General features: G+C 38.9%; 2 protein-coding genes across 3 annotated transcripts in view; one reads left to right on the forward strand and one right to left on the reverse strand.

Moving 5' to 3' along the window:
• LOC107736963 (beta-1,4-galactosyltransferase 5-like) overlaps positions 1 to 8,101 on the reverse strand; it is a 23,766-nt gene extending 15,665 nt beyond the window's left edge. Inside the window, exons 1-2 of the mRNA XM_016548354.1 lie at positions 7,899 to 8,101; positions 7,745 to 7,867 (exon numbers count right to left, since the gene is read on the reverse strand). Coding sequence (XP_016403840.1) covers positions 7,745 to 7,850 — 106 coding nt within the window. The 5' untranslated portion in view covers positions 7,851 to 7,867; positions 7,899 to 8,101. The remainder of the gene's footprint in view (positions 1 to 7,744; positions 7,868 to 7,898) is intronic.
• Positions 8,102 to 8,946: 845 nt separating this feature from the next.
• The window catches only part of slc9a8 (solute carrier family 9 member 8), a 46,315-nt gene continuing 39,974 nt past the window's right edge, over positions 8,947 to 15,287 (forward strand). Inside the window, exons 1-2 of one of the 2 annotated variants that reach the window (XM_016548353.1) lie at positions 8,947 to 9,225; positions 13,579 to 13,757. In XM_016548353.1, the coding sequence (XP_016403839.1) occupies positions 9,038 to 9,225; positions 13,579 to 13,757 (367 nt within the window). In that variant the 5' untranslated portion in view covers positions 8,947 to 9,037. Of the gene's footprint in view, positions 9,226 to 12,502; positions 12,782 to 13,578; positions 13,758 to 15,287 lie in introns of those variants that run through there. The other variant, XM_016548352.1, reaches the window with a different exon arrangement.

Raw genomic sequence — 15,287 nt, forward strand, 5'->3', positions numbered from 1 at the left:
TTACCTGCTTTGGTGCAAAGCGACAGCAGGTGCACTAGAGAGGCAAAAGCAAGACAACTCCCAAAAAGGCAATGGTGTTTCAGGTTGTTTTAGCCGCTTTTCCACCGAAATTACCTGGAACAATTTGTCCCAGGAACTTTTTTTCCCCCAGACCTGTTGCTGTCTGCGTTTCCATTGCGGTCTAAAGTACCGTGAAGAATAGGCATATAGTCTGTTGACGTAGGTCTGTGCGCGTTTCTCAATACCAAGTACGGAAATTTCGGACTTGCATCCTCGGTAGTTCGGACTTTGCGAGTTAGACTCGAGGACAGGACGACGCAAGTCCGGTGATTCTGCAAACAGCAGCGTACTTGATAACGTCAGTCAGCTTGCCTTGGCTACTGCAATTTTCCTCACTGTATTTACAATAAGACAAAATATGATATCAAACACCACTGCCTCCTTTCGTTTTAATTTAAACATATTAATAGCCGCAGAAATTTAGTTCAGGGAATGTATATAGCCTACATTACAATGAAACAAAATATTATATCAAACAGTATTGCCTCTTTTTATTTTCATTTTAACATATTAATAGATTAATAGAATAAAGACCAAAGATTACCTGTTAGATTTACCCAAAACAAATTATATCTTATGTTTAACCACTAAAGAGACATCAGAGCCAGCGGCAAATGTCAGAAGGACTAATTGAGGCTGCTCTCGTCGGGAAACATGAGCACTGAGCGCTTGCTGATCGCGTGGAGCTCACGTCTCCGAAATCGGCGAAACACATTTTTAAATAGGCGCTGTCTTATAAATAAACCACAGATTTGAGTTTTAAATAACTACAATCTCGCCTGAAATACTTTTAAAACTACATTTCATGACACAATAACAGTAATATTTTGAAAATTATCCGAATAAATGGTGGTTGAAATACAATGCTGCGTGAACTCAACCAATCAGCATGTTCAGCGCCCAAGTCCTGCCCCCAAAAGTTCCGGACCTTTGATAAAGTACTACCTCGCGAGCAGGGACTTTCTGAGGGGCAATTTTTTATCCCGGAACTTTATTTAGATCCTGGTTCCTGCAGTGGAAACACACTGAGTACCGGCCCAAAGTCCCTAGTTCCTGGGTAAAGTTCCTGTTAGGCTTTTGTTAGGATCCTTCTCTTTACTTGTAGCATGAAGCAGTACCTGCGGCCCAATCAGGTTGCACAGATAGTCCACCATATATGCCATCGCAAGGAAGTTTGGTGTGTCTCACAGCACAGTTTCAAGAGCATGGAGGAGATACCAGGCCATTACAGGAGGAGAGCTGGAAAGGGTTGAGAAGGGCGACAACCCAGCAGCAAGATGGCCATCTGCTCCTTTGTACAAGGAGGAACGGGAGGAGCACTGCATGACTCCATGAGGGTGGCATGAGGGCCCGATGTCCTGTAGTGGGACCTGTACTCACAGCCCAGCATCATGCAGCTCGACTAGCACTTGCCAGAGAACACCAGAGTTGGCAGGTTCAACAATGGTGCCGCATTTGACTGGACACATGTGACTGATGTGAAAGAGTCTGGAGATGCTGTGGAGAACGTCATCCAGCATGATCGTTTGTGGCAGTGATGGTCTAGGGAGTCATTTTAAGACCTTACGCTGGTGCAGTGAGCCCTGGGTTCCTCCTGGTGCACGATAATTCCTGGCCTCTGAGTCTATAGTCAGCTTTTGGATGATGAAGGCATTGATGCCGTTGGTTGGCCCTCACATTCCCCAGACTTGAATCCAATTGAGAACCTCTGGGACGTTATGTATCGGAGCATCCAAAGTGGCCGAGCAACACCACACACTGTCCAGATCTCACGGATTCCCTGATGCAGGTCTGGGAGGAGATCCTCCAGGGCTCTCAGCGAATTACACAATGTGTAAGAGTAAAGATTTACAACCTGAATATTTCATTTATCGAGATCCAATGTGTAATCGAAGGGTTTCCTTAATTTTGTTAGAGCATTATATATATATACTGGTCATGAACAGATGATAAGACTATTGATTACCGTGTCAATGAAACAATGGATTACATGTGGTAGTGATTGGGAAGGTGGCGGCTGCCCTTCCCCAATTGATGTTTAACCAAATTCCATTCTTACTACGTTATTTAGTGTCACATGACCATCCTTGGACATTAGACGGTAGCTCTAGTGGGCATGATTTCAATGCAGGTACAACATGTGGTTAATAACATCCTACGTTTGACAACTGTGAGCATTTCACCAAAGTAACACAGAATATGACAGTCTGAGTGTATAAGGGTTCACTCTTTCTAGATTCATCTCCTGTATTACTGCAGAACAAATGACACTGCAAGCATCTGTAATAAATGACTAACTAAATATTCATAAAAAAAGATACTCACAAATAACTAATTGTTTAAATAATTTATATCCATGGCCAGTTTGTTTTTCTTCGTCTAACATGTGTATCAAACTACAGGTGGGGAAACGGACATTTCCCTACCTATCACAAAATGACATGGTAGATGCTTTTGCCCTTCTTTTCCCCATGATCCTTCTTGTTGCGTTTCTATGTGCCCTAATCTTCTGTAAACAAATGGCCATGCAAATACGACACTAACCAGAGCCCAGCTGAATGCGCTGCCTCTAAGCGACTACTTTCCACTCTGTGTCGAGCCAGTCACAGGGTTCATTGACTTTTACAAAGATAAAACAATGTAGATGTGAGGATCCTGCATTATAAACGGCCTCTCACACCACTCCATGGAAGGCGTGAATGATTATTTCAGTACATGTTGTTTGTGCACGGCTCTAGGCTGAAGGGTCATTTGTAGCTTTGAACAACCTGCACATAAATGTGCAATGCATGTGGTGACCTATGTGGTCACAAAGCTTGAAGAGGGAAATAGTAAAAGTCGCACATACTTGTCTGCAAAAGTGTTAACCTTTCCTACATGCATGCATACTCCTAATCTTTTTTCACTTAGAATACACTGATAAAATGGAAAAAATTATAACAAAATACTTAGTTACACTGAATCAACTTAAATACTTTACTTAATTCCAACAAAACCAATTGTTATGGGTTAAATCAGGTAAAAGCTGGTCTTTAAGGTAACAATTTCAGTTCACCACTTTACCAGAGGTCTTCAACTTTGCGCCTGGAGTGCCAGTGTCCTGTAAGTTTATTTCAAACCTGCTCCAACACACCTGCCTATGATTTTCAAGCAGCCTTAAAGACTTTGATTAGCTGGTTCAGACTCTGCAGTGGGTCTTCAGGGGCAGGGTTGAAGACCTCTGGTGTAGGCCAGAATATAATTGAGTCATGGGGTGGGCCTATTTGACTTGGGTCAGTCAGCAAGCATTTAGAAACCACAAAAAACTCCCCAGCAACCCCTTAATATTAGCTATGTTTCCATCGACCTATTTTTAAGCACATTTTGGAATATCGCATAAAAAAAATAAAAAAAAACTGGATGGAAATGCCAAGATGTGCATAAATTCTAAAAATGTGCATACAAAAACTTATGCACAAAATTGAGTAGGATAAACTTTTTATCCAATAAGAAAAAATGCACATAAACTACGATGGAAACACATTTATCAAATAAATTCCACCATGCACATCAAAAAAGTCATGTGACTTTGCACGAGGGGACGGGATAACTTGACTAACCAGTGGACCGATCTCGTTGCACAGCATCTGAAATGATGTTTTGGTCGTTCTGAAATGCCCGAGCAAAGTCTGTTGTCAAAGTATATCTGTATAATTGTCTTACACGATTGCGTTCCCAAACACCAGACATCCACCTCCAAAAGCAATGACTGCATTTGTTTCGTCTGCTCTCTCTGAGGTGAAAGTAATTCATCATATATGAAAATTACTATATTAGGTGGCTTCTACTACTTTTCTTAGTGATATTTAGTGCCAGTTTATTGGGAAGTGACGATTTTGTTCTCTTTGACTCGTTGGATGGAAACAGTGCTTTATTCACAAATGTTTTTTATGCGATATTCCAGTTTGCGCATAAGTTCAATTCCCATCTTTGGATGGAAACATAGCTATTCACTTAGAAGCCGCTAAAAAAAGAAGAAAAAAAACACACTGACAAATCCTGTCTTTTCCTTTTGACCTGATATTCATACACGATGATAAAGATCATATAATATTTTCAAGCCCACCTTTAAATAGTAACCTATGTACATGTGTGCTGTGGCTTAGCATGCAACATGATGGCGCACAAAATCCCACATAACCGCAAGTCAGACTGAACAACAGGCTTCACGGAAATTATGGTAGATTGCTATTTAGAAAGACCAACGCATAATATAGGGCAAGATCCTTTGCAGTGGAACCCGCAAATGTGGTTTGATGAATAACCTTTAAACAACCAGACAAGAGAAGGTCACCATATATGTTGCTAGCTGCTAGACATGAAGAAGAATCAGTTTTTTTTTTCAGGGATGTGTTCCTAGATCAAGAACATTTCTATCAAGCAACGCCAACCGTTAAATACCCCTAAAATCTAAGGGAAAAACAGGCCGATAACCCCCCATAAATGTAACCCAATAATCTGTTTGGTTTGAATGTTTTTCCAGGACCAACAAAGATGTTGACATGTCCTACTTGGCATAATCTCATATAGGACCACCATCTCATGGGAATCATTGGATCTAATCCCATAGTCATGGATTAGAGACATTGTTCAACAATTTCAACAATGATTTCATGAACATCAGGATTATGTCAGATGCATTCCTCAGTTTCTCCAATCCCCAGATCGGACCTCGACTGCACATTCAGGATTGGATTGAAGGCAGTCCTGCAGAAAGACGGTTCCTCTTCCTCTATTGTCTTCTGTCTGGCGTTCAGCGGCTTGCTCAGAGGACGAACGGAGGCACCTGGGTTTCCATGGGGTCCGCGTCTATAAATAGGATCTGTGTTCTAGTGAGCTCCAGCAGGGTTTCTCTAGGTTTCATTCAATAACCTGCAGCAATCAGACACATCTGTGGCCCACGATCCCTCCCCCGAGCTGCGGCGCGTGTGAAATGAGCAGTAAGTGGTTTACTGAAGGTTTCGGTGACCTATGAACCTAATTCCCTTGACAAGCATTAAATACCCCTCAGGAGTAATAGAGCTGCTGCCGTTGTTTCCATGGGGACACGAGACATGTATCTCCATGGTTCCACTGCATTTCTCACTGAGATAAATATAGAGAGATACACAGCACTCTTATAGTGTGTCTTTGACCAAAATGAGGTCAACTGTATCTACTGTAATTCCTGGCACACTGAATTCTGAACATTGTCAAACCGTTTTGATATCTAGAGCGGGTAAAACCTTAAACCTAGTTGATATAATACTGGTCTGTTAGCATGAAATTAAAAATAATCCTATATTTTTCTAAGTGCTTGTTATGCATCTTATTGTGAACTGTTCATTTTTCAATAATCCGTTACATTTGAATGTACTGTATATCGCAATACAGAAGAAAAGATATGTCACTATAACATATGTCCTTTAATTATCTATTTTTTTTTTTTTTTTTTAGATAATTTTTTAACTAACAATTAAAAATCAGCATGTCTATGCAGAGCTTTTGTCTGCAATTTGAGCTGTCATCATTTGGGGTCTTTTCTCAGCAAATATTAATAACTTTTATTAATTGCAATCCAATATGATGTAGCCTATTTACCTGAATTTACATTATATGTGACCCTGGACTACAAAACTAGTCATAAGGGTAAATTTTTCGAAATTGCGATTTATACGTCATCTCAAAGCTGAATAAATAAGCGCTCCATTGATGTATGGTTTGTTAGGATAGAACAATATTTGGTCGAGATACAACTATCTGAAAATCTGGAATCTGAGGGTGCAAAAAAATCTAAATATTGAGAAAATCATCTTTAAATCTGTCCAAATGAAGTCTTTATCAATCCATATTACTAATCAAAAATTAAGTTTAGATATATTTACAGTAGGAAATTTACAAAATATCTTCATGGAACATGATCTTTACTTACTATCCTAATGATTTTTGGCATAAAAGCAAAATTAATAATTTTGACCCATACAGTGTATTGTTGGCTATTGCTACAAATATACCCATGCTTTTGTGCTCCAGGGTCACATATAGTCGATATCTTGAGAGCAAATATAATATCAATTTATATAGCCTAATACAATTTAAAGATATTGCACCTAATTGGCTTCATAAAATAAAAAATAAAAAACAAACTTGGTAACACTTTATTACACGTGTCCTTGTTACACGTTACATGTACTTACTATTATAATAACAATAAACGATGGGGTTGGTAATATGATGATGAGAGAATACTAAAAATATTCTTATTTGTGTTCCTAAAATCACTGGTTTCTAAAGAAGAGCTAATATGTTTAATGTCCTCTAGTGCCAAAGCCAAAAATATGCCCCACAATTACCAGAAACACTAGGGACTTGACATTTCCCGTGTTCCCCTGCGTTTAAACAAAGACATCTTCCAGAAGACGGCATACTCCCGTTTCACTCCCTTCACATGTCAGTCACCTCCCCCTGGGACAAATGCAGCTTCTGCAAAGCTTTTCATTCATATTAACATACTAGAATTACTGGTCCTTGTTCTTCTTTTAAACACGGGGAACTCCCATGCCATGGAAGCTAAATGGTTTTTAACGTGTCTTCATTAATAATTAAGCCAATTTAGAAATAGGCTGAGAAAATACAGATAAATGCTACAGAGGAGAAAGGGTTGCCTATAGGTTAAATGACAAAGAAATGTCAAGAAAATAAAAATCACAGAAGGCAAACATGTTCACACCAGGTTCCTCTCTAAAGGTGCAACGCTTGACCTGTTGTGACACAACCACAGCTTTGCAATGAGCAATTTGATCTCAATGTTAAGTATGTAGGCTACTTATTGTTTTATATTCTCACTCACTTTTTAGGCCGTTTATATCAACCTAATTTAACCTAATATACGTACACTTCGACACATGTAGCCTAAGTCATATGGATTTAAAAAATGTGCAGTTTATGTGCAGTTCATGCCATTTGTAATTAACTCTGTGTATATTAAAAATTACCTTGGCCTAAGCTAATACTTTTTAATTTAATGTTCATCTTTGCTATGGCATTATTTAAAAAAATAAAGCTAATGGAAAGTTCTTCGCCAATCGGAATTGACAAATCCTACTATAACCCGTATTCAAATTCACGATTTAATAGTTCTCATAACGCCAGCATATCCTAATAAAACATTCATGACCGAAGCGCTCGTGGACTGGAGTTTCGCTGCCTGGAAGCCGCGTCTTTGGGGCGGGCTTTGACCAAAACCTGCGCGCTGAGGCGAAGCGAAAGCTCCCGGAAAGCCCGAAGATATAGTAGCACAATTTATAATGTTATTAGAACACTAACAGTCAAAAAAATCTAAGCGCATTTGCCTGGAGATATGAAGTGTTCTCTATAATGGAGGTCTTCATACATGCTGAGCACAGTAAACGACATGGATTTGATGGGAAGTCTGACAGAATTTGCTCTCCAAACACAAACAACCGATCGCGGGCTTATTACTCTATACATGATAAATTAAAAACAATGATTGGCAATCAATAGGCCTATTCATCACCTATTCATCAACAACTGACAAACCTGACTAGCCTATGTAAAACAGAGCAGCCTAAATAACCAGACTACAGATGTCACCCACATGCAGCCCATTCAGAATAGATGTTAACTAAATGTCTCAGTGGCTTACCTATGCCAGGAGCTGAATAGATGAAGTACAGTGCAGAAGTGGAGAGCGAGAAGAGAAATAAAAGCCCGAGAAATGACCTTCTCCGAAATCTCATATGTGTCGGCATTATACAGAGAGGCGCAGATATTCTTCTATAAGTAGGCTATATGGACAGATATGTGTCCGGTTAATCGACGCAGATGGAGAGTCCGAGCGCAGACACGCTGATCAGGTCCGATCCCGGAATGTATCCAATCTAGAAGGTTCACTTGTCGTAGTGGAGTCTCATCATCTTCATCCCGTGTGTCACACGCGCACACACACACACACGCACGCACGCACTCATACACATACCCTCCTGCGCGCTGCTAATGAATGGAAGCGCATGGGACTCTGCGTTACGCACATATCAGGGCAATGTTCTAGGGACCGTCTGCAAAGGAGGGACTGTGTGAAAATTATTATGCATGACTGTACTTGATTACGTAACGCTGCACGCATGGTCCAGTTTCCCCAGAGAGGCTGTGAAACAGACAGGTACAGTATAAAGGCGCGTACTGATCGTCGAGGGGAAATTGAATGGGGGCCATATTAATGCGTCTGCATATTATTTAGAGTAGGTGCTCAAGACCTTAAAATTCAAATGAGCAATTATTCCATCTGTCCTGGTGGACACTGACCAGACCAGAGGTTCAAAAAACATAAAATAATAAACTTGAATAGAACAAGGTATTGTTTTAATAATGACTACTGCAAACTAGGTAGAGTATGAGATCCAGTGCTACACCCGCACAGAATCTCCCAATCATGTAAGTGTAAACATTAATGGCATTGCACATCTTATGCAGACAAGACGTCAAATAGGTCATTTATCTAAGTGGACAGCCTGTGTTTTCACCAGGATGTCATTCCAAATGAATGCATCACAGAATTGCGCATTGTAGACACGCCCACCTTATGTGAACTACAACTCCCAGCAACCATCACTCTATTGTGACGTCAGCACGTCCGTTTTTAAACTGCAATTTTCTTCTCTGCAACGATAATGCATACATTTTGTGGATACTATAAGTAACTAAATATATATGTACATGTAAAAACACGATATCTACGTTTTTCCCCCCATTACTTCGGCTTAAAACTACCCAAAGGGAGAAACTACAAATCCGCAAGTCCCAGAAACTACATCTCCCAGGATTTCCGGGTACGTAATGATGACGACGAATTTACTCTGCGAAACATGGATTGTGGCGACATGAGTTTATTTTGCGATTTCCCCCCTGTGTCTAATGATTATTTGTGTTTGTGAGCACGATGAGCTTCAGTAATCGCGCTGCTGTGATCGCTGTGTTATCAGTTATATTGACGGCTGATCTCGGGCGGTTTGCGGCAGCAGATGATCAGACACACAGTAAACACGATGAAGAATCTGACAATAATAGAGCTGTCAGTGATTTACATGATCAGAATACTGCTGATGGGCACGGAGGGCATCTGATCAGGTATTACTTCATTACATAGCATCAGTTCGCTTGCAGTTTAACAGCAGAAAGAGTGAGTGAGTGATTGACAGCTGTGATGTGGCGCATATTCAGTGTTAATCATCACTATTACAATTACACAACAAAAGATACCATGGTCTTCTGTGTTTTCATTTTTAACGATCCTGTATCATGGTATAAATCAAAGTACCATGGTATTACTACCTGATACCGTCTCTGTACCACGATACAGCCAGAGTATACATCTATTTACAGTTATAGGCCTATGTTATGGTGTATGAATATGATGATTCTTGATTGATATGCTTTTGTAGGATAAAGTGGGCCACTTTTTGTTATAGACTTGTATCTTCAGATCATCTTAATCTTTTAATGTTAATGTGTTAATGTTAAAGTGATTGTATAGTCAAATGTCATCATATTTGATGTAATACCATTAGTGCAGTCAAACGATTAATCGCATCCAAAATAAAAGTTTTTGTTTACATAATGTAAGTGTGTATATTTATTATGTGTATATAAATACAAACACATGCATGTATATGTTTATGAAAAATATGTTATGTTCATATATTAAACATATTTTTACACGTTACATGTACTTACTATTATAATAACAATAAACGATGGGGTTGGTAATATGATGATGAGAGAATACTAAAAATATTCTTATTTGTGTTCCTAAAATCACTGGTTTCTAAAGAAGAGCTAATATGTTTAATGTCCTCTAGTGCCAAAGCCAAAAATATGCCCCACAATTACCAGAAACACTAGGGACTTGACATTTCCCGTGTTCCCCTGCGTTTAAACAAAGACATCTTCCAGAAGACGGCATACTCCCGTTTCACTCCCTTCACATGTCAGTCACCTCCCCCTGGGACAAATGCAGCTTCTGCAAAGCTTTTCATTCATATTAACATACTAGAATTACTGGTCCTTGTTCTTCTTTTAAACACGGGGAACTCCCATGCCATGGAAGCTAAATGGTTTTTAACGTGTCTTCATTAATAATTAAGCCAATTTAGAAATAGGCTGAGAAAATACAGATAAATGCTACAGAGGAGAAAGGGTTGCCTATAGGTTAAATGACAAAGAAATGTCAAGAAAATAAAAATCACAGAAGGCAAACATGTTCACACCAGGTTCCTCTCTAAAGGTGCAACGCTTGACCTGTTGTGACACAACCACAGCTTTGCAATGAGCAATTTGATCTCAATGTTAAGTATGTAGGCTACTTATTGTTTTATATTCTCACTCACTTTTTAGGCCGTTTATATCAACCTAATTTAACCTAATATACGTACACTTCGACACATGTAGCCTAAGTCATATGGATTTAAAAAATGTGCAGTTTATGTGCAGTTCATGCCATTTGTAATTAACTCTGTGTATATTAAAAATTACCTTGGCCTAAGCTAATACTTTTTAATTTAATGTTCATCTTTGCTATGGCATTATTTAAAAAAATAAAGCTAATGGAAAGTTCTTCGCCAATCGGAATTGACAAATCCTACTATAACCCGTATTCAAATTCACGATTTAATAGTTCTCATAACGCCAGCATATCCTAATAAAACATTCATGACCGAAGCGCTCGTGGACTGGAGTTTCGCTGCCTGGAAGCCGCGTCTTTGGGGCGGGCTTTGACCAAAACCTGCGCGCTGAGGCGAAGCGAAAGCTCCCGGAAAGCCCGAAGATATAGTAGCACAATTTATAATGTTATTAGAACACTAACAGTCAAAAAAATCTAAGCGCATTTGCCTGGAGATATGAAGTGTTCTCTATAATGGAGGTCTTCATACATGCTGAGCACAGTAAACGACATGGATTTGATGGGAAGTCTGACAGAATTTGCTCTCCAAACACAAACAACCGATCGCGGGCTTATTACTCTATACATGATAAATTAAAAACAATGATTGGCAATCAATAGGCCTATTCATCACCTATTCATCAACAACTGACAAACCTGACTAGCCTATGTAAAACAGAGCAGCCTAAATAACCAGACTACAGATGTCACCCACATGCAGCCCATTCAGAATAGATGTTAACTAAATGTCTCAGTGGCTTACCTATGCCAGGAGCTGAATAGATGAAGTACAGTGCAGAAGTGGAGAGCGAGAAGAGAAATAAAAGCCCGAGAAATGACCTTCTCCGAAATCTCATATGTGTCGGCATTATACAGAGAGGCGCAGATATTCTTCTATAAGTAGGCTATATGGACAGATATGTGTCCGGTTAATCGACGCAGATGGAGAGTCCGAGCGCAGACACGCTGATCAGGTCCGATCCCGGAATGTATCCAATCTAGAAGGTTCACTTGTCGTAGTGGAGTCTCATCATCTTCATCCCGTGTGTCACACGCGCACACACACACACACGCACGCACGCACTCATACACATACCCTCCTGCGCGCTGCTAATGAATGGAAGCGCATGGGACTCTGCGTTACGCACATATCAGGGCAATGTTCTAGGGACCGTCTGCAAAGGAGGGACTGTGTGAAAATTATTATGCATGACTGTACTTGATTACGTAACGCTGCACGCATGGTCCAGTTTCCCCAGAGAGGCTGTGAAACAGACAGGTACAGTATAAAGGCGCGTACTGATCGTCGAGGGGAAATTGAATGGGGGCCATATTAATGCGTCTGCATATTATTTAGAGTAGGTGCTCAAGACCTTAAAATTCAAATGAGCAATTATTCCATCTGTCCTGGTGGACACTGACCAGACCAGAGGTTCAAAAAACATAAAATAATAAACTTGAATAGAACAAGGTATTGTTTTAATAATGACTACTGCAAACTAGGTAGAGTATGAGATCCAGTGCTACACCCGCACAGAATCTCCCAATCATGTAAGTGTAAACATTAATGGCATTGCACATCTTATGCAGACAAGACGTCAAATAGGTCATTTATCTAAGTGGACAGCCTGTGTTTTCACCAGGATGTCATTCCAAATGAATGCATCACAGAATTGCGCATTGTAGACACGCCCACCTTATGTGAACTACAACTCCCAGCAACCATCACTCTATTGTGACGTCAGCACGTCCGTTTTTAAACTGCAATTTTCTTCTCTGCAACGATAATGCATACATTTTGTGGATACTATAAGTAACTAAATATATATGTACATGTAAAAACACGATATCTACGTTTTTCCCCCCATTACTTCGGCTTAAAACTACCCAAAGGGAGAAACTACAAATCCGCAAGTCCCAGAAACTACATCTCCCAGGATTTCCGGGTACGTAATGATGACGACGAATTTACTCTGCGAAACATGGATTGTGGCGACATGAGTTTATTTTGCGATTTCCCCCCTGTGTCTAATGATTATTTGTGTTTGTGAGCACGATGAGCTTCAGTAATCGCGCTGCTGTGATCGCTGTGTTATCAGTTATATTGACGGCTGATCTCGGGCGGTTTGCGGCAGCAGATGATCAGACACACAGTAAACACGATGAAGAATCTGACAATAATAGAGCTGTCAGTGATTTACATGATCAGAATACTGCTGATGGGCACGGAGGGCATCTGATCAGGTATTACTTCATTACATAGCATCAGTTCGCTTGCAGTTTAACAGCAGAAAGAGTGAGTGAGTGATTGACAGCTGTGATGTGGCGCATATTCAGTGTTAATCATCACTATTACAATTACACAACAAAAGATACCATGGTCTTCTGTGTTTTCATTTTTAACGATCCTGTATCATGGTATAAATCAAAGTACCATGGTATTACTACCTGATACCGTCTCTGTACCACGATACAGCCAGAGTATACATCTATTTACAGTTATAGGCCTATGTTATGGTGTATGAATATGATGATTCTTGATTGATATGCTTTTGTAGGATAAAGTGGGCCACTTTTTGTTATAGACTTGTATCTTCAGATCATCTTAATCTTTTAATGTTAATGTGTTAATGTTAAAGTGATTGTATAGTCAAATGTCATCATATTTGATGTAATACCATTAGTGCAGTCAAACGATTAATCGCATCCAAAATAAAAGTTTTTGTTTACATAATGTAAGTGTGTATATTTATTATGTGTATATAAATACAAACACATGCATGTATATGTTTATGAAAAATATGTTATGTTCATATATTAAACATATTTATATATAATATAAATATATAAATGTTTATACATGTCAATATTTTCAAAATATATATATATACTGTATGTGTGTGTATTTATATATAGTATACATAATAAATATACACAGTACACACATATATATATATATTATGTAAACAAAAACTTTTATTTTGGATGCGATTAATCGTTTGACAGCACTAAATACCATATGAAATGTATTCGTCTGACAGGTTAAATGGCACGGAAAGCTCCAGCAATGACACTGTTCAGTCCACCACACCTGTGCCCAAGCCCTCGAACCCCGAGCCTCCTAAAAATGAGCCCATCCTGCCAGAGCAGACGGGCGTCAAGGCCCAGGAGGAGGAGCAGTCCAGCGGGATGAGCATTTTCTTCAGCCTGCTGGTCATTGGTGGGTAGAACCGGCTGTTTTAAAGATAGAAATGACCTCAGTGAGACACTGACAATGTGTTGGTCTTATTTCTTTTAAAAACTGAAGTTGTGATTTTTATTGCATCAGAAGAATACTAAGCGTTTCTCCAGGGTGCAGCTGCATTTCCCTAGTGTTCACTGTGTGTCTATGAGACTGTTAAATGCTTAAGAGAGGCTGATTCTGTTCATGCGAGATGGTCAATGTTTTGATGTCTTTTTGAGTCTTGAAGGTAATGTATGTGTAACATAACAGCTTAGACTCTTCTGGGAAGGTTTTCTGCTATTTGATGTGCTTTCATTCAGACACAATATTAGTGAAAAACAAGACAGCAACACAAAGTTTGTCACTTGAAGCTTCATGTATGGTAGCTAGTGCTAATGAACTCTGAGTGCTGATTGTAGTAAGATGGCTGGTGACTCAGGCTGTATTTGTGTATGCGACACCACTGAGCCAGTGACGTCACGGTGAAACTCGTGAGGTTTCAGGTTGATGTTTTGGGATCGGCCCTCGGCGCTGATGTCATCTGTCCGTGTCGTTGCCATGTGTGTTTGTGTTTGGTGCATTGTCTGTATTGTGCGGCGTGAGTGTAGTCTGACACACTGACAGGCTCTACATATGTGCTCATTAATTTGTTCGTAATGTCTTGGATGCTAGATGTTTAATCTAGGTTGAAGTGTAATTATAAACCTGCACTAAACACATCACATCACTATGGGTTACTGTGACACAGTTCACCTGATGTAACTTATCTCTTTATACCTGACTAGACCTGTTACCTTTTAGAGAACGTAGACATATGATATTGCATATTGAATAATGATATTTATTTGTTGTTTATTTATCGATTTTTTTTTAAAGTGATTTTAAACACAAAATGTCTGATTAAAAAGAGACAAAAGAGATGATGATGAAGGAAGAAGCACATGCAAATAGATACATAAAAGAAAAATAACATAAAAATGTAACCTTTATTACCGATATAATACTGTTCAGAAGTTGGTGGTCAGAAAGATTTATAAAAATGTTTTTGAAAGAAGTCCCTTATGCTCACCAAGATTGCATTTGTTTGATAAAAAAATACAGTAAAAAACATAAAATATTTTTACAATTTAAAATAACTTTTCTATTTGAATATATTTTAAGCTGTAATTTATTCCTGTGATCAAAGCTGAATTTTCAGCATCATTTCTCCAGTCTTCAGTGTCACATAATCTTCAGAAATCACTCTAATATTCTGATTTGCTGCTCATTATTATCAGTGAAAACAGCTGTGTTGTTAAATATTTTTGTAGAAACTATGATAAATGTATTTCTTTGAATAGAACATTCAAAATTAGACCACTGTTATGAAATATAAATCTTTTATATTATAGAAACCTTTACTATTATACAATTTTTTAGCTGTCACTTTTGTCACTTTTGATGTGACTTGAAAAACAGAAAAACAAAACATACGTATGTGTATATATATATATATATATATATATATATATATATATACATATATAT

The sequence above is a fragment of the Sinocyclocheilus rhinocerous genome, unplaced genomic scaffold (assembly GCF_001515625.1).
Source record: "Sinocyclocheilus rhinocerous isolate Xijiao unplaced genomic scaffold, SAMN03320098_v1.1 scaffold554, whole genome shotgun sequence".
In the NCBI taxonomy this organism is placed as follows: Eukaryota; Metazoa; Chordata; class Actinopteri; order Cypriniformes; family Cyprinidae; genus Sinocyclocheilus; species Sinocyclocheilus rhinocerous.